General features: G+C 47.8%; 1 protein-coding gene and 1 non-coding gene across 6 annotated transcripts in view; both read right to left on the bottom strand.

The window, feature by feature from the left end:
* Positions 1-24292, bottom strand: part of LOC119517454 (Snf2 related CREBBP activator protein) — a 30286-nt gene extending 5994 nt beyond the window's left edge. The window contains exons 1-30 of one of the 5 annotated variants that reach the window (XM_037814154.1): positions 23996-24292; positions 22488-22561; positions 21588-21850; positions 20201-20452; positions 18700-18885; positions 18341-18481; positions 17388-17619; positions 16992-17272; positions 16229-16322; positions 15996-16085; positions 15318-15515; positions 14902-15224; positions 14631-14808; positions 14216-14352; positions 13834-14003; positions 13502-13694; positions 11703-11839; positions 11425-11611; positions 10705-10874; positions 10053-10318; positions 9569-9853; positions 8878-9042; positions 8408-8593; positions 7926-8192; positions 6137-7626; positions 3005-3270; positions 2663-2865; positions 755-924; positions 407-603; positions 199-313 (exon numbers count right to left, since the gene is read on the bottom strand). In XM_037814154.1, the coding sequence (XP_037670082.1) occupies positions 199-313; positions 407-603; positions 755-924; positions 2663-2865; positions 3005-3270; positions 6137-7626; positions 7926-8192; positions 8408-8593; positions 8878-9042; positions 9569-9853; positions 10053-10318; positions 10705-10874; positions 11425-11611; positions 11703-11839; positions 13502-13694; positions 13834-14003; positions 14216-14352; positions 14631-14808; positions 14902-15224; positions 15318-15515; positions 15996-16085; positions 16229-16322; positions 16992-17272; positions 17388-17619; positions 18341-18481; positions 18700-18885; positions 20201-20452; positions 21588-21641 (6633 nt within the window). In that variant the 5' untranslated portion in view covers positions 21642-21850; positions 22488-22561; positions 23996-24292. Of the gene's footprint in view, positions 1-198; positions 314-406; positions 604-754; positions 925-2662; positions 2866-3004; positions 3271-6136; positions 7627-7925; positions 8193-8407; positions 8594-8877; positions 9043-9568; positions 9854-10052; positions 10319-10704; positions 10875-11424; positions 11612-11702; positions 11840-13501; positions 13695-13833; positions 14004-14215; positions 14353-14630; positions 14809-14901; positions 15225-15317; positions 15516-15995; positions 16086-16228; positions 16323-16991; positions 17273-17387; positions 17620-18340; positions 18482-18699; positions 18886-20200; positions 20453-21587; positions 21851-22487; positions 22562-23706; positions 23898-23995 lie in introns of those variants that run through there. The other 4 variants (XM_037814151.1, XM_037814150.1, XM_037814149.1 and 1 more) reach the window with 4 other exon arrangements.
* LOC119518356 lies at positions 16412-16541 on the bottom strand. The gene has a single exon (XR_005213745.1). It is a non-coding gene; the product is annotated as a small nucleolar RNA SNORA30/SNORA37 family (small nucleolar RNA).
* Positions 24293-24511: the final 219 nt, after the last annotated feature.

Here is a 24511-nt window from a genome sequence, read left to right on the forward strand (position 1 = left end):
AAAGTGTCAGAATCAAAGGAATGCTGGTCCAAGGTCTAGAGCTGTGAAGCTGATAGCTCTTGGAAGTATCAGAGGTGTCACTGGTTGGAGAGGGCTGGTCCGTGGAGGCCAAGACAGGTCCTCTGTAATAATAAACAGGAGGAACTCCTACACACAGAGCACCTTTCTTCCACAGAGGTTGAAAGAGCTTAGTAGTACCTGTTTAAAATAGGCTGTGGTGAAGTTGCCTCCCTCAATGGCCATGTCTCCTAACATTCTCTTCTGGTTTGCCTTTTTAAGAATGTTCTCCTCCACTGTCCGTTCACTGATAAGCCTAGGGGGTATGGAGGCCATGTGTAAATAGCCAAATACATTAATGAAACCCTATCAGCAATGGGAATATGAGGTGAGAAAGATCAGGCAATACCTATAGATGTGGACATCTCGGGTCTGGCCAATTCGGTGACAGCGATCCTGGGCCTGAGCATCCATGGTGGGATTCCAGTCGCTGTCATAAAAGACCACAGTGTCTGCTCCTGTCAGGTTGACGCCCACACCCCCACTCCGAGTTGAAAGGATGAAGCAGAATATGCGTTTGTCTGCATTGAACCGTTCCATCAAGGCCTAGAGGGAAAGGGAAAAAAGATGGTATGGAGAGACATAGCCAGATACAGAGGATCCAAGGCTTAGTGGTGTCCCTTCTGGGAGCCCAAGGCCAGAGAAAAGAAGACAGCAGTTGGGGTGGGTCTCCAAGGGCTGCAGATGACTAGGCTACCTGTCTCTGTTCAACTCTAGTAGAGCCATCAAGACGCAGGTAGAGATGACCATGGTACGTGAGGAACTGCTCCAGCACATCCAGCATTCGGGTCATCTGGGTGAAGATGAGTACCCGGTGGCCCTCTGCCTTGAGCTGCCGCAGCAGCACTGCCAACGTTTGTAACTTTCCTGAAGATATATGAAGGGGAACAGGAAGCTATGAAAAGATACAGGGAACTATGAAAGCATATACGGAGCTGGGAGGATATAAGCTAGAATGGGAGACACTTGGCACTGGAAGGCTATGGGTGAAAGATAAGGCTTTGGGCCAGGGTTTCAATTAGCCTGGGGGAGCAAAAATAAATATTTAACTCCATACATTCTCTCTTCTTATGGGTTCCCCTCTTTAGTCTACCCCTGGCTAACTTTCTAATTTTTCAAATCTAACTATGGGTAGGGTAATAAAGATCCTCATGGGGAAAAGGAATTCTCAACAATGGATGAGCAAGAGTCCTTTAAGTACTACAATAACCAAAACAGCTGAAGCACAGAACGGAGTCACAGGACAGAGATCAACAAATCCATGGCCATGGCTCACAGACAGAAATTTATAGTTGTAGATGAAAATCAGAATCAGATGGAATTTTATGGGGATATCTAGAATTCAACCACCCATCAAACACAGAATTAGAATTAACTTCTACATTCCTCAGGGGCCATTTTGAACATTTTTAACAAAAACCATGTTATTCTCATCTACTTTTAATGGTTTCAAATACTAGAAAATCATTTTTTACTAAAATATTTATTGAGCACATGCAAATAAAAAAATTTCCTGATCTTATGTTCCATGGCATTCAGGGCATCACCAAACACATTACTACAGAATGTCTCAGTGGGCTTGTGGAAGAAACTATTCACTAAAGTCGAACAGCCATTCTTGATTAACAGAACCTGATTAACATTATAGGCCACTGGCAGAGATTCCGAGATTTCAGGGAAAGTAGGCGCCAACCCAGGCCCAAAAAGGGCATCATGACTGGTGTAAATAAATCATAGTTCTTCTCTGCCATTCCACCCTGTCAGTAATTGCTTCGGGGATGGGTATATGGCCCAGCTTAAGCCAATGAGTTGGAAGCAAAGTCTGATGGTAGGGCTTGCCTTCCCACCCCCTAGCCGCCACCCCCACCCCCCACCACAAAAAAAGGAAAAAGACTTGCTTAATTAATTGTTTTGTCTCAACCCCTTGCTTCCTACTTTGAGCACTAGTGTGCTCCCTGGAACTATGGCAACCATCTTGAGACCATCAAATAATAAGCATTAGGATAAAAACATAAAAGCTAAGGACAGCAGGCAGGGTAGAATGATAGAAAGGTCTTGGGTCCTTGAGGACATCATCAAGCTACCAAACCAGCCACACACCACTATTCCCAGAATTCTTCATTAACAATAAATAAGTGTCCTTGTGGTTTAAGCCATTGTTAGCTGGTTTTCTGTTACGTTACAGCCAAATGCATTCTAACCAACAGTCAGGTCTTTGCATTTTCCCACATCGAAATTTTCTATTTACCTTGCAGTCTTATAACACTGCACATCTTTCCACATAAATCTGAAAACCCTTGCTATATGCTATCTCTTTTGTCACCGTATCCCAAATGACTAACAAAAAATGTTTACAAAACAATCACTGACTGAATAAATGGCTTAGCAGCACATGCTTTCCATTTTCACTAAAGCCAAAACCATCACTACCAAGAACCTATCATAAGGCCTATGTTTCTCCATCTTGCCCACAGCATAACCTAAAAAAACTAGGACTTGACTGAAATCAACAGAGACCTTATGTAAGGCATTACCCTTAGACTAACAATCTTGTTACTAAGAGAGGCAAAGAGGTTAAGTGACCCTCAGTGACCAGTGAACTCACCGCAATCATACTGGATGAGCCGCAAGTCAGGGAACTGGGTACGCATGCTACACACAATACGGTGTAAAGGACGAGCCCGGGGCCAGAGCTCGAAGGCCAACTGCTCCTGGAAGGCTGCCTGACGTGGGGCCAGCCATGGAGGGGGGTGGCAGGCATGCAGGGAAGGGGGAGGTGCCTCCACAGGAGGCATGACAAAGATGAACCTGTAGAAGGAAGAAAGCAAGTGGTGTAAAAGCTAGGACTCTGAAAAGCCCCTAAAGTGAGTACCCTTATCAGTCCTAACCATTACTTCCACTTGGAGGCCCAGAGACCCACTTTCTATTAGCACATAGCCCTGCCAACCTCTCAATGATTTCTGACAGCTGGTCTAGTCGTTGCTGAGGAAATAGTACAGCCTGGCGGGCAGCCTCGGTAAAAGTCCAAAAGGTGGAGTGGCTGGGACCAGGAGGCTGAGGGCCAACAGGGCTGGCAACAGGTTGAGGGAGGGTACAGAAATCCAGGACTTCAGTCCCATACACGGGTGCCAGAGTTCCATGAGCCTCGCTAAGGTGAAAAATCCGTTCCAGGCGTTCAGACCGCTGCCTCTTACGCTTTTCCTCCAGAGAGTCCTAGGCATGAGAGAAAAACAGAGAAAGTAATCAGTGTCCTCAAAGTTCAAATCAAATCCTTAAAGAAAACCTGATAGCTCTCCCAATAATATATGGAAATTGTAAGATTCAAAAATACAGTATGCTTTTTATAGTTCTCCAAGTTGTTAGTAACGCACATTATTTCCTTCATAATATTAAGATTCCCATAGCCAACAAGCTTACAGAATGAGATCTGTGGGGACTTTCCTATGTAACACTTGGCTTCAGAATATCTAAGTTTATTAATCTTGTTGGGATGGGTTCAAAACAACTATTAGAAGCCTTCTCCAAATATCTCAACAGGAGACAGAGGGACTAATCAAATCCACTGCCAGTATCTGCCAAAGGGCCAGAATGAGTTGGGATAAGACTGGAACATCCAACCAGATATCCAGGTCTCATTCATTCCAAGGGAGAAAAGGGAAGTGCACTGGCCAGGAGCCCAGCATGAATGTGACCCAATCCTTCCCCATCTCAGTGCTTCTAACCTCATGGCCTATAAAACCACCTAACCCCGCTATGTAGCATTTAATCACACTTCTAATTCTTGTGTGATTATTGGACTAATGTCTTCTTCTCACTAAACTTTAGGCTACATATAAGGTAAATCATATCTGATTTTGCTCACTATACTCATGAGTATCTACCTCAGTGCCTGATACAAAGTAGGTTCTCAACATGTATTTGTTAAACAGAATGAACTAATAATAATGAGGGAGACCGGACCCCAAGAGGATCCTGAAAAAAGCTGAGTCCCACAACTCCCTGACTGCTACCTTAAGCTTGCCCTCTTGGCTCCTGGTACCCCAAGTGAGGAAGGAAAGCATACTAGCAGAGAAAAAAACAACAATACAAGCTAGCTCTCAAGTAGGGGGAAAATATTTGCAAGTCATGTATCTGAAAAGGAACATGTATCTAGAATTCAGAAACTCTTACAACTCAATAATACAAAGAAATAACCCAACTGAAAAGGGGCAAAAGATCTGAATAAACATTACTCTAAATAAGATGTAGAATGGCCAAAAAAGCATATGAAAAGATCCTCAACATCATTAGTCATTAGGGAAATGGAAACCAAAGCCACAGTAAGATACCATTTCACATTCATTAGGATGGCTATAATAAAAAAGATAAGTGTAGGCGAGGAGGTAGAGAAACTGGAACTCTCATGTATTGCTGATGGAGATGTAAAAAGGCACAGCCATGCTGGAAATCAGTTTGATAGTTTCTCAAACAGTTAAACATAGAGTTACCATATGACCCAGGAATTGCGCTCCTAGCTATATAGCTAAGAGAAACTGAAAACATAGATCCACACGAAAACTCATACACCAGTGTTCATAGCATCATTATTCATAATAGCCAAAAAGTGGAAACAACCCAAGTGTACATATCAAGTGAAAAGCAGATAAATAAAATGTGGTATAGCCATACAATGGAACATTAGTCAACAATAAAAGCGAATGAAGTACTGATACATGCTACCACATACATGGGTGAACCTCAAAACTATGCCAAGTGAAAAAAGCCAGTCATAAAAGACCACATTTTATACGTAGGATTCCATTTATATTAAATGTCCAGAACAGGCAAATCTACAGAGAAAATACATTAGTGGTTGCCTAGAGGTGGAGAAGAGAACAGTGACTACTGGGGGACACAAGATTTCTTTTGGGGGTGATGAAAATTTTCTACAACTAGACTGTAGTAATGGTTGCACAACCCTGTGAATATACTAAAAACTATTGAATCATATATTTTAAACAGGTAAAATGTATGGTACATTAATTGTATCTCAACAAAGTTGTTCAGAGAATAAAAGCACTGGCAAGAAGCTGCTGCCTACTTGTAGATCAGTCAAAATTTAGCACAGACCATGGGTGTCAAGTCTGGCCTAAGATCTAGTCTACCCTCTACTCTCAACAAGCCAGGACCAGCCTTGCAGCATTAGAAATAGACAGAGGCAAAGGCCAGACTGCACCATCAGGAGGAGAGTAGAGAATTGGGGCTGAGACAGAGAAAATAGCTCTGGTGATAGAGAGTGAGAAAAAACCAAGAGAGCCTAGAGAGACTAACTGGAACTTGTTTCTTATTATTCCCAAGTCATTTATTCTAACCTGAGCTACAAGTTCAACTTAATAAATATATACAAAATGATATATTTATTAAATATATCATTAAAAAAAGGGAGGGTGGCTACCAGAAGTCCATAAAGAGACAAGGAACTGAGTTTCTTTTTTGCCCACTTATCAAAAAACTAGAAGAGATGATAGTCAAAGTCATCTCGTGATCTTTAGGGAACCATATTCTATGGAGTCATCCCTCCCTTGGAAGTTCAAATACTTGATAATGGTGAAGTTTTTGGTAACTGGGGAAATTCTTACTGACTCTGAGGAATGCCTCCTGTGAAGAAGAGGAAAAAGCAACGAAGACAGCACAGCTGTGTACTCAAAATTTGTATAACCTTGCAAACATGATTTAGTGGGCTAGTTTAAGATCTGTAAAATGGAGCAATTACATGTCAATGCTAACTCCAGAGTAAGCAAGACCAACGAGTCCACTGGTAGGAAGGCCTTGAACATATTGGTGATTCAGTTTGAAGAGTATTTCAGGTCCTCAATTACCCCTCTGAGAAAAGTAAAACATGGATAATTATTCCCATTTTATAGATGAGGTGCAGGCCTAGGGAAAAGTGACTTGTCCAACATCACCCAAGTACCTGGTCCACGACACTAAGGCTTTGTAGTCTGCCCAAGATGAAAGTGACACTCAGACCATTTACTCCCTCCATACTCCAAAGAAACTCAACTTTCTGTTCCCTCTCCTTTGAAGCATTAAAACTTACCAGATAGAAAGGGGAGCGAGGTGGCGGGGGGGGTTGGCGTCGAGGCCGGGGGCCACTGAACGAGGTAGCAGTGGAAGGAGGGCTGGGTGGACCAGAGCGTAACGTCAGTGCCTCAGGCTCATCCTTGTGAACAGGCAACCGGGATACCATGGTGACCGGCAAGGAAGCAGAGCCAGATGCTGAGACCACAAGGGAAGATGGCTGAGAGGCTGGGGCTTGTGTCAAGGCTGGGGCCAGCGCTAGGGTCTGGGCTGCAGCCAGGCCCAGGGTGGGCAATGGAACTGGGGCAGGGCTCAAGGTCAGTGTTTGCACTGAAGCCGGGGCCAGGAGTGAAGCAGATGATGATGCCGGAGTCAAAGTCAGTGTGTGAGCTGGGGCTGGGCCCACTGGAGAAGCTGGAGCCAAAGTGGGTGCTGGAGCCAGAGACAGTGTTTGAGTTGGACCCAGTGGTGGTCCCGGTGCCAAAGATAGTGTATGAGCTGGAGCTGGTACCAGGGATGATGCAGGAGTCAATGATAACGTCTGAGCTGGAAAGGGCCCCTGGGGGTTCCCCATTCCCAAAGAGTGTATCTGAGATGGAGATGAGACGCCAAGAGTGGACGTTAAAGCTGGGGCGAGGGCCAATGTCTGTGTAGAAGCCGGGCTTGGGAGAGGTGACGGAACTGGGGTTGGTACCATGGTCTGAGCCGAAGATGGAGCCAACAAAGGAGTTGGGGCTGGGAGCAATGAAGAAGCTGAGGCTAAAGCAGTTCCCGGAGCAGATGATGTAGCCAGAACTGGAACCGGAGTCTGTGATGGAGCCAGGACAGGAGCAGGGTGTGGTGATGGAGCCAGGACCGGAAGAGGAGCCAGAGAAGGAGCTGGAGAAGGAGCCAGGATTGCTGTCTGTGGAGCCACCATGGGAGCCAGGGAAGTGGCCAGAGCTTGAGATGCAGAAGGTGCTGGAGCCAGAAGGGGAGCCTGAGCTGAAGGTGGATTTGGTGCTGACGGAAAAGGGTTGGCCAGAGCTGAAGGTGGCACCAGGACGGGTGAGCATGCTGGGGCCACGGCTGAGTTCAACCCTGGAACGTGTGAAGTGGTGGGAGCCAACAACAGAGAGTGACTGGGTGCCTGAGATGGAGACAGGGATGGAGTTGCGGCCAAACCTAGAGTCAAGGCTGACGCTGACGGGGAATTCCCAGCTGGAGCCAAAGAGGGAGGTCCAGGAGCCGCTGAGACAACAGGTGCCAGTGTTGGAGTCCCAGTGGTCAACAGGGCTGGGCCTGAAGCCGAAACAGGTAAGGGGGCTGAGATGGGGATGGTGAGTGGAGCTGAGGCTGGGGCAGGAAGTGTGGTAGAGACCGAGAAGGGGAGCGAAGATGAGACTGAGACTGAGACTGTGGAGGACACAGGACTAGCAAGGGGAGAGGAGTTGGGAACTGGCATTGGAGAAGAGGGTGGCCCAGGGAGAGGAGAAGAGATGGTCAAGGGAACGGCTCCGGGTGCTGAAACTGTGGAGACAAAGGATGATTTAGTCCCAGAATTCTTTCCCTGTCCTACTACCCTGTCCCACCCTTTCCCCCAGACCCGAAGCTTCACCTACTTCCCAGAAAACCTTCCCTCCCATACCATGACGTTGAAGGTGCAAAGAATAATGTTTCTTCTTTCTAGGGCAGCCCAGTTCTGGGGCCCACTGCTTATTAAGACAGTAGGCTGATAATGAAAGGGATCTGTTGTGATTGAGAAACCCTCAAGGCCACCCCATTTCCATTCCTGACACAGACTTTTGGTCTCAGACACCCGGACTCACCACTGACTTCGGGCGAAGGACTGTGGACCAGCTTGAGAAGGGGCCTCACCAGAGTGGGAGCAGGTACGGGGGCCCGGGCAGTACTCAGAGCAGGTGTGGGCAGCCGGCCAGGGGTTAATGTGGGGCGCGTCGTCAACACAGCTGGAAGCCCAGAGCTTGAAGGCCGAGGCACTGGAGCCAACGGAGGAACAGGAGTCAGCCCATCCCGAGGGGCCTGTCGCACTACAATCTTCACCACTCCCGTATTATTCACCATGGTTGGTGGCACTGCAAGAAGAAACTATGTTGAGAAGAAGGTAGAAAAGAAACAAGAAACCCAAGGATGGAAGAAATTCAGGGCGGGGAGAGGGTAGCAGACAGACATCAGAGATACTAGCAAGAGGAAGCAACAGTGAGGAAAGGCTAGACAGTAGCCCAGGGCATGCCTGAAAGAACCAAGGCCAGCAAGGGGGGTAAGTAAGTAGGAAGGCCAGAAGCCTCACCCTGGTTAGCAGCAAGCGGAAGGCTGAGGCCAGTAGGGGCAGGGGTGGTGCTGGGGGTCGAAGAAGGCAGCACAGAGACAGGGGTAGGGCCAGGGGTCGGGGCCACGGCCTGGAAGAGGGCCACATGGGCAGGCTGGCTGATGAGGTGGTGCTGCCCCCCTGCTGACACCAGGTGCACCACATTCCCTGGGTTAAGGGAAGAGAGAAAGAGAGAGAGAAGCAGCTATCAGCCAGAGGAGGGCAGAGGCAAGAGCAAGAGGAGAGGGAAAGAACGGAGATGGGACAATTTCTCTAGAACGACATCTTCCCTATCTTTATCAAAAGACCCCCTCTAACCATTCCCCTTGGCCTCACCCTCCCCAAGCTGGGGAAAGAAACAAAAAGACTGACATCTAAAGAGGAAGAGCCACAAAAACAATGGGAAAGGGAAAAGAAGGAAGAAGGCAGGACAGGGGGTGGGTTTTACCTACTTTGCAGCGGGCGGGGCTGCCCCACAGCAAGCTGGCGCACCTGGGCACCAGTCAAAGTCAGCTTGTTGCCCTGGATTTGGAAGGTTAGAGGTTTGCTTCCCCCTGCACTAGCCACTGGACGTTGTGCCAGTGAGGCCAACTGTCCGATGCTGACCACTTCGCCTGCTGTGAACAGAGGAGGAGCTTATTGTACATGTGGCTCACTCTGCTCAATGCCACTTCCCAGACCCTCAGGAAGCACACCCCTGCCTCCCTCCCAAAGTCTCCAGTTCCTCCAACCCTTTCCCACAATTTACCAGGTCCCAACAAACTCAGCCTCCATCTACAGCCTCTGAGCTTTGGTCATGCTACTCCTTCCAATCCCACTTGCTTGCTTAGCAATCTCCTTCACTCCTTAGCCACTAGACTAAGCTCATCAATGTCGTCTCCTCTGCCCTACCCTTAGACCCCAAATCATTCACTACTACTATCCTTACCACTATTTACACATTAATGTGTCATCTCCCCCAGTAGACTATGAACTCCTTGGGTGCTCCTACTTAACTATGAAATTATCGACAGCTACCAAAATATCTATATCAGCTGCCTAGAATGTGATACTGCCAGGATCCTGAGCTTTTCTTCTCCAGCTCTCTGACATATAAGCCTCCCTCCCATCTCAAGTCCTCACCATGTGGGTCTGGGAACTTACAGGGTAGGCGAGCCTGCATATCGGGAGACAGGATGAGGCGCTGTGGCGCAGGAGTTGGAGCTGGCACTGCTGTGGTGGTAGCAGTGGCCGTGGTGGTGGAGGCGGTGGTGGTAGCAGGAGGGAAGGTATAACCAGGCGGCACTGTCAGGGGCTTCAACAGGCTGGAGGAGCCTGGGGGTGGGGCTGGACTGAGGCGAACTGGGGCAGGTGGAGCCGGCTTCAGGGACAGGGTTGGTGTGGGGGGCCGTGAGGTGCCACCCAGGACCCCCAAGGGGGCTGGCAAAACTGTGGACACAAAGCAGATGTCTGTCACATGCACCCTGCCTAAAGCCTTAGCCTGGTACCAGAAATCTCCATACTCTCTTCCAGCCAATCAAACACCAACCCCGTCCCCAACCAGACAATTCAAACCCTCTCAATTCCACTGCCCAGTTTGAGCAACCTTCCTGAACTACCCCAGCATTACAGTTCCCCTGCAACTCACCCTGGGGGAGGGGACCACTGTTTGGCTGCAGCGGGGGCAACAGAACAGGGCCAGGGGGTCGGGATGACGGAATAAGCGGGGGCCCAGCAGTCGAGGCCGATACCATCAGAGGCGCTGGCAGCACTGGGGGGGTTGGACTGGGGTTGAGCTGGGCTGAGGGCTCAGGGCCTGGAGGAGGTCGGATCGGGACAGGACCCAGGGGAGTCCGAGGGCTGTTCACCACCACCACTGTCCGGCCTTCTTGCTTGGGCACTGGCTGCAGCATCCTATGAGAAAAAAAAAAGGGGGAGAGGGAAGGCGGGAGGACAGGGAATAGAAAAAGAAAAAAGGAAGAAGAAAGATAAGGCAAAGAGAAGACAGAGATTATAAGAACAAAGCAGAAAAAAGAAAGACACCAAAAGGGGGCAGGGACAAATCCAAGATAACTAGAAAGCACCAGCGAGGGGAAAAAAAAAATCAGGAACAAACCCAATGACCTCTCCTAAAATCCTCCTCTAGTTACTCTCTCCTCCAATACCTCCACAGTCCTTTGTACCACCCATATATACCGCCCTGCCTAGCCTCCAGCTCCTTCCTTTCCATTCCAATCCTCTCTAACCAGCTATAGCTACTTTTTCTAGGTCATCATCCCCTTGTTTCTCAGCCCTTGTACCTGTTGACCTTCATCTTGACTGGCTTGGGCCGAGGTGGAGGGTCAGGAGCAGTAGCCACCTCTAGCAGTACCCGGCGGGACAGGCGGTGCCGGGGAAGAAAATTGTCAGCCTCGTATCGAGAGACACGGCCCTCCAGGCCAATAAGGTCAAATCGACCCATGTCTATCCGCTGCCAAAAGAAACAAAAATGCATGGCGTCAAAAGTGGCCAATGTTTTTTGCTCTGATCATGAAATCCAGAATTTTATATAGGTTACTCTTGAACTCATCCATGCACTATAATGTCTGTAGCCTAATTTAAATGTACATGAGTTACAGCTGGTAGTCTTTGTATTTTAGTATTTACAAAATATCACTGGAATGATTGCTATAAAAAATTTTGTTTAAAAAATAAAAGTGGCCAGGAAAAGAGAAATAATAGGAAAAACAAATTAACATTTACTACGTTTCTACTACTATACCAGACAATCCCAAAAACACTTAACTCAATTCTCATAAACACACTACAGAGTAGGTCTTATAATCCCTGTTCTGAAGGGCAAGGAATTCAGGGTCAGAAGTTAATAAGTAGCTTGCCAAAGCCACCTGGCTAGAGGGTTAACAGTGCTGAGGAGGTGAGACAAGGAGAAGAGCAAGGATACAGAATTTCAGTCCCTAGCCTAACAAAAAGCAGCACAGGGTTCGGGTAATGGCCAATACACTGTGGGGGCAGTTATTTACCTGGAGGGGGTGGACATCAGTAGCCTGCAGCACCAGAGAGGCCGTGCTGAAGCAGATGCCTGGGGTGATGAAAGGGGAAGTAACAGGCCGAGGGTCAAACAAATTTGGATGATTACAGACTTTTCGCAGTTGCATCAAAATGTTGATGACACTCATGAAATGGCCTGTGGCTAGTGTCTCCTTAGTCCTGGGGAGAGAGAAAAAAATAAATGGGGCATCATGACAATCACCTCTGCTCCAACCTACGGTCCCAGGGCCCACCCTCAGCCCTCCCTTACGTGGTCTGTGCCATGAAGTCATCATAGAGACAGCGCTGGCGCTTGGAGAGCCGGCAGCGGATAACATGCTCATACTTTTTGGGCATCTGCTTCTCAACATCTACCTTAACTCGGCGCAGCAAAAAGGGCCGCAAAACCTAAAAGCAAAGGAGCAGGTGGCTGTGATTGGAGAACAGTAGGCACTAACCTCTAGTCCCTCTAGTTTGATGACCCATCAGCAAACACTCCTGGACTCATGCAGCTTGATAGGGACCAACCACCCAAATTTGAGTCAGAAGCAGGTTCCCCCTGAAGGAACTTACTGGCTGCTGAGGGAGACAGATGCAAAGAAGATGGCACCACAATCTAAGAAGGGATACTGAAGGCAGAGTAATTCTGCAGGAAAGGAATGACTCTAAATTTACAAGATTATGAAAGTGAATCCAAGAGAGAACTTGAGAACAAAAATTGCAGCAGTGACAACAGGATAGAAAACAAAAAGCAAACCTGAAATCTCAGGAAGTAAAATCTGAAAGGACATAGTCATCAAGTTCACATGGAAGAAGTCAAAGAAGTGGGCAGGGAATGAAATTAAGAGTGGTAGTTGAAGAATACTTCAGTTTCTAGCTTAGTTTACCAAAATGATGCTGTGAGTGACCAAGACGGAATAGAGATAACTGGTTATAAGACCAGAGAAGTTTGGCTTAGGACAGTGAATTCAAGACAAACCTTCAACTTAAGATATCAAGTCAGAAATTTAAAACACTATTAGATACTCTAAAAAAATCAAGAGATTAAAAACACAAACTAGGGTGTCATCACATAGGAAGTTAGCAAAAGCCTTAAGAATGTGCACAATAATCAGACATACACACTGAGAGGATCATAGAGAAAAGATGGGAATCCTGAGAGATGCTGTCATTTAAAAACTGGGCAAAGGAGGAGGATCCAGAGAAAATCTAAAGTAAGGGGAGGATACCAAGAAAAGAGATGTTGAGGAAATCAAAGTCAAGAGAAATCCAAGCAGGAGCTAATATCATTCTCCTCAGAGAGGATAAGAGCAGAAACATCACTATTAAAAAGAACAAATAAAATGAGGGCTAAGATGAGATCACTCATATCACATTATTGTGAGAATTAACAGTGCCAAATGGTATGTGAATATGGTGGAAAGGGGAAGTTTAGAGTCATGTATGTCACCAGAAACCAGAGGTTAAAACACTGGAACGTTTAACACAATGAATCTTGTGGTGGACAATGTCTGTGACTGACTATACAAATACAGAAAAGTTCTTTCATGAACTAGAACAAACATATGACGCTATTACAAGGAGTTAATAATGTATATGGGAGAAAATGTACCTATTGCAAACTATGAACTATACTTAATAGTAATATTTTTATATTCTTTCATTGACAGTTACAAACTTACTACACCAATACTCTGGGTCATTAATAGTAAGGGAAAAGGTATATGGGAGGATTTGTGTTTTCTTTTTTATTTGTTTTCTAGAGTAATGAAAATGTTTTAAAATTGATCATGGGGTTATATGCACAACTATGTGACAATACTGTGAGTCGATAATCATATACTTCAGATGGTTTACATAGCATGACTATATCTCAATAAAACTGCATTAAAAATTTTAAAAAAGATGAGATCACTCAATTTGACAATGAATTAGTCACTAGAACCCTGCAGCTTGACAACAGGATGAGTTCAGCCTAGCACCAATGTTCCTCTCCCTGAAGGCCTTGGGTATTGCCCTTGTAACTCCTCAGCATTCCCGGTACCTTTGACAAACTGTTGCAGGCCCTACCTTGTGGAGGCGTTTAACTAGTCCTTCATTATACTCTTGGCTGCCCTCAATCATGCCAGTCAGGGGATTAGAGAACCACTCCTTGAACTCGCGATGAGACTGGAAGACATGGGGCATCAAAAAGTGCATCAAGGACCACAGCTCCATAAGACTGTTCTGCAAGGGCGTGCCCGTCAGAAGGAGGCGCCTCTGGCTGCAAAACAACAGCAAGAAATTAGGAGAATAGTCAGCAAGGTCCTAATCTTCCTAGCATCCTGATAAGACTCCTTAACCCAGGTAACCCACCCTTTAGGCCAAGTCAACCCTCTACAGATTACCATCTCCATCTCTACCTGTTAAAGTTAAGCAGTGACTGCCAGCGCTGTGACTTGAAGTTCTTGATGTTCTGAGCCTCATCCAGAATGAGATAGCGCCAGTTCTTGCGGCGGAAGGCCTGGTGGTCCTGCAGCACCAGCTTGTAAGATGTGATACACACATGGAAGGCATTGGGCTTGGTCCATCCCTGAGGGACCACAGAAAGAAAGGGGCAAATGGTGGGGTGAAAAGGAAAGAAAAAGGGCAAAGTGAAGACATGTCAAGGTCTGCAAGGGACAGAAATCAGGTTGGGAGGAGACAGACAGTCTTAGGAGGATAATGGAGCAACAGAAAGAGAATCTGAGGGCCTGAAAGGTAAAGGTAGTAATTGGAACAAAGTGACCACATGGAAGATCGAACCTGCCGCTTAAGCTTCCTCTCTTTCTGGGCTCCATAATAAGTGAGGATTTTAAAGCTGGGACACCAACGTTTCAGCTCCATCTCCCAATTCAACATCACACTGGTGGGGACAATGATCAAATGGGGACCCCAGTTACCTGTTCAGCAAAAGAATGAGAGATGGTAAGGAAATATAAACTGTGGTTCTGGTTGCTCGGGTATAACCCTGTCCACCCTGTCCTTCTAATGGCTCTTCCTAAAACTCCTAGCACCTACATTGGCTTCTCTATACAGTTACCGACCAGAGCCAGTGACGTTGCTAGAATAGCAGGGACAGCTGAGAGCAGTGTACCACCTCACAACTGGAATCACCACTAAACAAGCTCCCTGGAGAGTTGGTAAAGAGGGGACCAAGAGGAAGGGCCTGCTTAGTTACCTTTCTCACAGGCTAAGTGGGCAAGCAGAGAGATGGTCTGGATCGTCTTGCCCAGCCCCATCTCATCAGCAAGAATGCCATTAAGCTTCTTCTCATACATGGTAACCAGCCAGTCCAGCCCAATGTGCTGGTATTCCCGGAGTTGGCCCCGGAGAAGCAGGGGAATAGGTGTCTTCACCTGATAGAAAGGAAAAGAGGTACAGCTGAGGCTTGTCACTGAGAGACAGGAAAATCGAGATATCAGAAAGTAGAAGCTGGGGCCTGAGCATACCTGGGTAGTGGCCAAGGTGTAACCCTTGGGCTGGAGACTTTCAGCTGCTGCAGCAATGTCAGTAATTTCTTTCTTTGGGCCTAGAGTGGTGGTGGGCCCTGGGGTGGGAGGTCCACTGCCCCCATCTGCCTCACTCTGCTCTTCATCTTGGGCAAGTAGGTACTCCACCCCAAAATCATCATCTTCGTCGTCCTCATCTGCTTCACTCTGTGATGGGGCCTCCTCAGAAACATCAGACTCTGATTCCTCTGATTCTGAACTCCCACTTGTTTCTTCCTCCCCTGAATCATCTTCTTCATCCTCACTCTGTTCCTCAGCAGAGCCTAAAACACAAGACCAATGCTTATTGCTCACCATATCTACTGCTCTAGTGCCTATCCCCACCCCCAGTTCCTGTCTCATAACCACACATTCACCTGACTCACTGCTACTATCCTGCTGAGGAGCCTCTTCAGCTTCCATGCCCCCTTCTGGTTCGCAGTCAGAGCTATTTGCCTCAGTCTCTTCTTCCTCTTCATCTTCACTGCTCCCAGAGCCTGAGGCTGAGGTGTCAGAGGTGTCAGAGGTGTAGGCCCCTGCATACTGCTGTAGGAGCTCCTCCACAGATAGCTCCCCTAGAGGATAAATGAAGGGTAAATGTGTGGCTGCTTTGAGGGAAATCAGGAAAGGGAGGGTCTAAGTCACCCCAATTCATTTTACCTAGGTCACTGCAGACACCAAACTAGGCCCAGGTCTGAGGGGAGGCAGGAGAGTTTATTTGCAGCAGCTACTAAAACTAAGCCCTTCAACCGGGGCTAGACCTGTGGAAGGTGCTGCCTTCCCTGGAAGGACATTATCAACTTAGTGAACCTCTTTTTTCAAGGTCCTAGTGAAATATTGCCTACACCCTCTGACAAGTAGTTCCTTCATCCACTAGGATCCCACGTCACTTTGCTCAAACTTTCACTCTATAATTATTTGTTCATAAATTTGTCTGTCATTAGACTAGGAGTTCCTCCAAGGAGTACGGAAAGTGTCTAATTCATCTCTCTCTCCCTGGCAGTCTGCACTGGGCAGATACCAAATGGGTGTTCAGTAAAATGTGTGCATGTCACCTTCTCGAGCCAACTCGCTCAGTTCCATGGCATGATCCACTTCCCCTTCCAACTGCTCCTCAGCTGCTATGGTGTCCTCTTCATCCTCCGCTAGGAAAGAGAATGAAGCTAAATCAGTGGGAACAGAGGCACAGAGGAGTTCAAGTGGAAGAGGTGAGAAAGTCTGAAAGGGAAGGTTCAGACAAGTCAAGGACTTAGGACCAACAGAATGAAGAAAACAGAACAAGCCTGACCTTCATCCTCATTGGCAGTAAACTCTTCATCATCTTCATCTGGATGCCAAGGCTGTTTGTTGCGCTGTGTGACAGAGGAGGGTGGGGGTTTTCCCTATACAGCAAAGGATGAAAAGCGGGAAGGCCTGAGGTTAAAGCAGCAGGAAAAAGGCACAATGTTGAAAAAGATGTTAAGAACAGTCTCTCTGTCCCACTGAGTGACAGCTGCCACTGGCACAGTCCCAGGGCAAGGATACAACCAAAGGGTTTTCTCTCAGCACCAGCTACCAAATCCTGTCCCCACTGCCTGGGGGAGGACCTGTGAAAGTGCTAGATGATGAAAAATAAAGGCCTTCAACACCATCCCCATGCACTCAGACATATAGAGAAACCACAAGCTCAGGCCCAGAAGAGACTCTGAAGTTACTATCTCAGCTCCCAACCCACAAGTAGTGAAGGGAGCATCATGGTCATTTCACAGAGGTGACAAGGGCCAGAGAAAATACTTCTCTGAGGTTATATAACCACTTAAAATAGTAGAGTGTCGTGCACTCTTCCACTACAGCATAAGAAAACCTATCTCGGACTGCAACTTGTCCCAAACCCAAATTCTTCTTTACACATTCCCAAATGAGAATTCCCAAATTACACATTCCCAATGAATGGTCTTTTAATCAGGGAGGGCTCCTGAAAACCACATCCAACTTCATAGCCTAGAAATCAATCCCTGAACCAATCTCTCTGCTCCCTCTCTGAGCCCTCCCTCTGCCCCTTCTACCTGTACCTTTAACACCTGAGAAGGCTCTTCTTCTTCACCACCTTCATCAGGCCCATCCTGGTTGTCACTATCGTGAGATGAGGGGGTTTGCGAGGGGCTGGAAGGCCCTCCCAGCAGCTGAGGGGGCAGGGAACGGAGCAGCTCTTCCAGTGGCAATTCTCCCTCACGTCGAAGCAACTCAATCTCACGCCTTTGGGTCTCTGCGTCGTTGCCTTCCTGTTGTTCTTCAACCTCAATCGTCTCCTCATCATCTTCTTCCTCCTCCTCTTGGGGCTGGAAGTCCCCATCTATAGCAGGAGAACAAGGTCACAAAGTCCACGGGGCCCTGCAAGCCATAGGGTGGGTTTTCAGCTCTGGAAAAGCTACATGGAAAACAGTAACAGGGCCAAAGAGGACACACACCTTCATCATCCAGCCTGGAAGCAGGAGGTGGAGGACTGGAAGCAGCTGAGCCCGTGTGGGAAGAGCCAAGGCAAGGGGAGGAGCCCGCTTTGCTGGATGCTAGCGGCTGGTTGAGGCTCTGCGACAGAAGGTCCGAGTACTTTTCGGTTTGTCCCACAATGAAGTCCAGATGCAAGTCCAGAGCCTTTTTGCGCTTTTCCTCAAGCCGGGACTGTTGCTTGAATTGCACCACCTGACACAAACATGCAAGGGACCAAGACAGCTGCTTAATTACCTACTCTTCCTACTAGGGAGGCCTCCTCTAAGCCAGGCCCTAGGTTGGCCTTGCAGGAGGCAAGAGCTAAGTAATCTTAAGAAGCTCACAATTTAATAGGGTGCCTGTAAGGAAAGCACAAAAGAGCTTTCTGGAACTGGGTCTTAATGAATAAAGATGTGTTCTCTAAGCAGAAATGAGGAGAAAGGAATTCCCAGAAGCAGTAAGAACATGTACACAGCCAGGGATGTGCAAAAGAAAGGCATGGTTGGAGCAGAAGGGAGAGAGAAAGAACATGGCAGAAGACAAGACTGAAAATGTAGGCAGAAGCCAGGCAATACTTGACAAACAATTATAACTTATACTGGAGCAACAGGAACTTTGATATATTTAAGAAGGTAAAGGGCACAGATACAAATTTTAGAAAAAGCATGTGGAATGCCCTGCAAAGGTCAGATGGGCTAGAGGAGGTCAAGGAGTCCTGTCAACAATCCCCAAAGGCAGTACCCTGTATTTCCCTACTGTACTTCTTCTCAATAGCACTCAATGCTAGAAAAGCCCTACATACAACAGGAACATCATTAGAGTTGATTGACATAATATTCACTCCCTCAAGAAGTTTTGGCCAATTCCTGCTACCATGCCACCCACCAACATAACCGAAGGCCATTTCCCTTGGGTTCCCATCCCCACTGCCTACCTTCTCCACATTGCTCCAGAACTGCCTGACGTCCTTAGCCATAGTGGAGGCAATTCGGCGCAGCTTGGCCTGCTCCTCCCTCCGGGCCCGTTCTTCTTTCTGCCGCTGTTCCTCGTGGTGCCGGATCACCATGCGCACAACCTGGGGAACGAGAAGCCAGAGTGAAAACACCCACAAGCCAGAACACTCCTGAACTAAGGGCAAAGAAAAGAATCCAGGCCAAAAGACAGCTTGCCTCTTCAGGCCTACAAGAATAGATAAGTACCCTCCAATGCTCGTTTTCCCTTCTAATCAACCCACGCGTCAAAGGAAGACAAATCTTTAAAGGAAATGGAAGGTAGATCCAGCTGAGGACATACCTTACGGGCCACACCCCGTTTCCAACGGCGCTCCTGAGCAAAGTCAGCAGAGAGCCACTGCATCTCCTCACACAGATAGTCCCAGTGGCCTTTGGGGCGAGGGGGCTCTGGCACCTTAGGCAGCCTCTTCAATGACCAGAAACCCTCCTTCCGGAGTTCAGCAATCCGAGTCTCAATCTCAGCCTCCTAATGGGGGAGGGCCAGGTTGATCAACAATTTCTGGATACATATGCCACCTCATAGCCATGGGTGAATTACTGAGCACTGACCACACAGAGGTACTGAGTGGGCTGAGTGTTTCATGCTTGTGATCTTGGTCAATCCTCATTGCCAATCGTACAAGTCGGTATTACGCTCTCTTCAGATGAGGAAAAAAAGACCACAGACTTGCCCAAGATCACACAGACAGAAGTCATAAAAGCTAGGAATCAAAAATAGAGAAATGACTACTTCATGCTATTTCCATTTTTTTCACACACTCTCCACACCCCATGGACACAGGTAAGACTTGGGAAAACATATCCCAAGGGGAGCTTCCTAGAGAAGCAGAGAGTGCATGCTTCCTTCTCAACCCTACACACAAGGGGTCTTTATCACTATAGCATTCCACTGACCCAGAGTGTGTTCATATTAGGCTTAGAAACATGTATACAGCCCAATTTACACACTAGTTTGCACATTTCTATATTGAAAATACTGAAAAATTACACATAAAAAGATTAACAAAGGTCAAATAAAAAATTAACAATGATCATTCTTACTAAAGTTTCTAAATTGTCTATATTACTTTCATAATAAGGGGAAGGAAGCATTTGAAAAATTTTATTTTTTAACAGATGGGACTTAAAAACTTAGGAAAACTGACCTAAGATTTCCTCATTATTCCTACCCTCTCCTGATAAAAACAAGTCTGAGGAAATGATAGCCAGAGGTGAGATAGGGAATTAAATGGCCTGACAGTTAAGGAAACATCAAGAAATACGGATATTATACCAGTGGCTCTCAAACATGAGTTTGCATCAGATTTGAATGGAGAGCTTATTAAAAGAGATTGCTGGGCCCTACCCCGAGAGTTTCTAAATGCTTAGGTGGGAGTGGAATACACCAACAATCAAGAATCTGCATTTCTAACAAGTTCCCAGGTGACCCAAGGCCGCTGGCTCAGGAACCACACTTACCACTGCATAAAAGGCTACAGAAGAGATAAGAAGTAAAAACCAGTAAACTTAAGAGCCTCACAGGTTACAAAGCATCTCCATGTCTATTACCTCATTTAATTTAAGTTTTAAAACAGCCTAGACTACCACATCTTCTCTATTTTACAGAAAAGGAAAATGAGGCTCAGAGTTCAAGTGACTTGCTTAAGATCAGAGCCTTAGTAGAGATGCTACCCTACATTCATGCCAAAAAGGAGAAGAGAGAAGAGAGGTGAAATACCAGAGCGCATGGACATTCAGGAAGAATGATCCCAAGAACCCTCATGGGTCCTCCCCAGACATACATGCTTGGCCTGCTCTGCAATTTCAGCATGACTCTTCTCCCACTTTGGGCCCTTGTTAGACAGGTCAGCAGCCTGGGGTAAGCTGAGCCCCTCCAGGGGCACTGTGGCACCATCTGGGGGGCCTGGAGGTCCATCCAGAGAGGAATCTTGAGCTAGGTGCTGGGGGGAGATGCCGCCTGCCCCACTAGAGGCCGGGGAACTGGATGAGGCAGGGGACACAGGATTGCTGCCTGTCATGCCGTCCGACACCATCTAGAAAAGGGGGAAATGAAAGAGAAAACAAGTGCTTAGCACCATGCTAGGAGTTTTAAGTAAATTATTTCATTCCATCTTCACAAGAAAAAACTCAGGAGTACGGTATCAATCCCATTTTTATAAACACAGACATTTGGGACGTAAAGAGTGAATAAGGTGTTCAAGACGGCAGAAACAAAATTATAGCAGATGCTTGACATACTAGAGGAACATGTCCTAAGATTTCTACAAGTCCCCAAATTCAAGAATGCTACTACAGCATATGATTTCAAGTTTTATTAATCCTCTTAAAGCCTCAAGGATTTCTCTTACGTAATAACTTTCTTTTTCTCCCTCAATTTCCTGGGCAATAAATCAAATTAAATAGGCCACTAAAAACCAAAACCACCAAGACCTCACCTTCATCACCAGAGTTACTAGTTTCCTTTATTTAAGGGGGTTGCTGTTCTCAATCACCCACACATCACTTTAAAAAGTATTGTAAAAGCAGTAACAAATGGGTAACAAAGCCCTACTGAACTGTGGATACTGAGGGGACTCACAAAATTCACACCACCCTCTCAATGTGTCAAATTCCTACAGCTAAATGACCAAAGGAATTTGTCACAAATTTTTTCAGCTGCTCAGAAATATCTTAAGTATCTAATCAATAAATATCAAAAGCCTACTATACGCAAACCCAGGGCTATCTGGTTCCAAAGTCATGATTTTCCTCCTACCCTACACACTCCCTCAGTATAAGAAAATAACAAACACTACCACCATCCACAAGGCTTACCCTGGTTCCAGCCCCACTCCACCCCCCCAAAATTAGGTTATTCTCAAAGCACACATTCTTAGAAGCATGCTGGCCCAACCTCCATTTCCGACCTTGCTGGGATTCCAACTTTTACAAGGGTTAGCTTCCAAGATCTTCCACACTCTTTGAGGTCAATATTATACTAATTGTATATAGTCCAACGGGCCTGACATTTTACAGACCAGCCCTCCTGAACACAAAAGATTCTCCAGACTCAGCTACCCTGGTAGCTAGGACTAGGGAAATGTGGCTAGGACCTGCCACATTTCTTCTGCCTCAGAGCCAGCAGTCCAAGATAGAGAAACAGTGAAGGAATCCTCCCAACTTGCAAACCTGTGTCTGTAGGATTGGGAGCTGAGGGTGAGCAGGGGAGGGGCTGCTCTGCATGGTCCCACTCCCAGGCTCCTTATTGGATGCCTGAAGAATGACAGGGTCGTTGTCACCACTGCTGCTGGCCGAGGGGATGGCGTCCGGCTGCAGGGCATGCTGGGAGCTGGCCTCATTCTGGGCCACCGGCCACCGGGACCCACCTTCCAGGGCCCGGGGCCCACCAGGGCGTCCCAGCCTCCGCTCAGGTCCACCAGTCTCTGGAGCACCTAAAGCAGGGTAAAAAAGATAGAAATGGAATTAAAGGAGGTTAAAGAAAAAATTTTAAAGGTGAGAAATACAGGAATAATATCTAAAATATAAATAAACACAGAGACTACAGCTTATGTTCTTTGAGCATTTACTATATGTTAGCTATTTTATTAAATACTTGATAAATTCCATAATCCTCACAGCTACCTTATGAAACAGGTACTTCTCATACAATAACAAATGTTTATTTGGTTCCTAATACACATTTGGCACTGAGGATGACACATACAGAAGAGATTCCCGACATAAATGGAGCTTACATTCTAAAACCTCTATTTTATAAACTAGGTATTAGAACGCAAAGAAAGGCACAGTAAGGAAATGATGGAAAACTTAAACCCAGGTAGTCTAATGCCAAAATTATGGTAAACCTGCTACTCTTCCTGGAAATCCAGGGTGTCTAGATCTTTCTCTATCCATGGTCCCAGCTCTGTTGCCACCCTATCATCAAACCCTCCACAGAAAAATCATATGAAAATATTCCCATAGTTCTCCAGAACAAAAATCCAGAAATAATGACCTATAAATTCTCATTAAGTACTTCAAAATTTCTTCCATTAGCATCAGTATACAAGGAGGTATCTGAATCCTCACCTGTGTGAGCTGAGACCACACCCCCTGTGAAAGTCTGCACTTCCACGGTGCCGCCGTAATGAGGGGAATCACGCCTGAAACAAACAGAAGGGGAAGGAGACAGCCCTGAGGAACCAGTCTACATTTGCCAATATCCATTAAAAGAGAAGGACTACAGCAGTAGGAAAAGCTCACATTTCAGAAAAATAAAGCAAATCATGTTTTATGAAAACAGAATGCCCTAGGAATTTAAAATTACAGCTAGTGGGAGAGGAGAGCAGGAAAGAAAACAAAAATGTTTTAAAAGCTTAAGAGTCAAAGGTTCTGACCACTGAATAGAGAACAAATAATAAAGCAAAGAAAGCTGTTGCTTTCAGAAGTTCGAAAAGGTGCTGGCTGCATGGCAGCCTGCTCTCCTTTCCAGTGAGGACTGACCAGTCAGGAATAACAGAGGAATTCCCACGAAGAGTAAATAAGCATGCTAATCACAAGAGAATCCACTCTTCCTTAGGGCAGGGTCCTGTGAATCCTTTACTTGCACCATGAGACACTTCCCCAATCACAAGAACTAAACCAGGAAACATTAGAAGGGTAGTGAGGTATGAGGGAAGACTGCAAGTGAAGAACCGTGAGAGGAAGCAGGGAGAGTTAACCCCATACAGGGCCCGGAAGTGTTTCCCCAGTGTTTAAGGCAACTCCTTTACTAGGTGCCGCTTTTGATTGACTCCGTACTCAACAGATTCCCAGGACCCGAGCTAACAAGAATCCAAGAAGTTTGAACTCTTGACCCCAGTCTTCATTACTGACTCCCAACCCTGCCCAGCAGGCAGACCCGCCATGACCCCTGACCTCTGCCCCAAGTTGCCACTAGCCCTGAGACGGTCCCGCCCCCTCCTGGACTCCCACCCCACTCAACGCACGCGCTAGGCGGGAGGGGGCGAGGCCCGCGCGTGCGCGGCTGGAGGCGGAGTAAGCCGGCTGCGCGCACGGCCCGGGGGCTCCCGCCAGAACCCAAACCCACGCACACAAGGGTCGGAAAGCGAGGAAGTCTGTCATCCCAGCCCGTCTGGGGGCCCCCACCACCCGGCCGCCAAAGGCTGAAAAAAACGGAGGTTTCGTGCCGCCGGGTCCTGGTCCCCTGACTAGATATGGTGGGCGCGCGCCTCCAACTCGCCCCACGCCCCCCTTCCTCTTCCCGCCCGCCCCTGAGGTGGGGGTTGGTGGGCGGGCAGGAGCGCACCTGGGTCCGTCCTCTCAGGGCTCGCTCGCTCGGGCACGCGTGCGCAGAAGGGCGGGAGGGGAGAGGAGACACGCTGGGGCCCAGCGCCTGCCGGCCTAGCCCCAATCAGTCTGTCTCCGTGGGCGCGCGCCGACAGCCTTGCGCACCGGCCCCGGGGCCCCGGCCGCAGGTGCGCGCGCAGCACCCCGGGAAGTGGGAGGGGAGGCGGTGGCGAAGAGATGCGCGCGCAGTCACCCGTCAGGGGAGGGGAAACTGTGGAGCGTCCGCCATCTTGTCTCCCTCTCCTTACCTGCGTCCTCGGGGGCGTGCGCACCACCCCCCCTCCCGCCGAGGAGGGGGGAGGGCCCCCTCTTGGCCGCCGCCTTCGCGGCCTTTAAATTCCCCTGGGGACCGCGGCTACTGCCACCGCCTCGCCTCCACCGCCTCCTCTCACGACACAGCGATACGGACGGTGGGTGGGGAAAAGGGGAGACGCTACTCCCAGCGAGCCGTCGCCGCCTCTCCGGAGGCCCTGCCAAAATGGCCGCCGCCCTCTCGGCCGCCACCACCACCAGCACCAGCACCACCACCACAGCTCGCTATAGCTACCGCCGGCGCGGCCCGTCCTCTCGCGAGAGACAGTAACTGGCGGTGGCGGGGGGAGGGGGGTAGGCTCGCGTGCTAGCGGCGTCCGAAGCGCAAGGCAGCCTGGGAGATGTAGTCCGCCAGTAGACTCTGCGCTTGTCCCGCGGCGGACAAGCGTCTTGCACAGAAGCTGGTTGTGGGGCTGCATTGCGGCTGCCGTTTCGGGCCAGTTCCCATCCCT

The sequence above is a fragment of the Choloepus didactylus genome, chromosome 21 (assembly GCF_015220235.1).
Source record: "Choloepus didactylus isolate mChoDid1 chromosome 21, mChoDid1.pri, whole genome shotgun sequence".
Taxonomy (NCBI): Eukaryota; Metazoa; Chordata; class Mammalia; order Pilosa; family Megalonychidae; genus Choloepus; species Choloepus didactylus.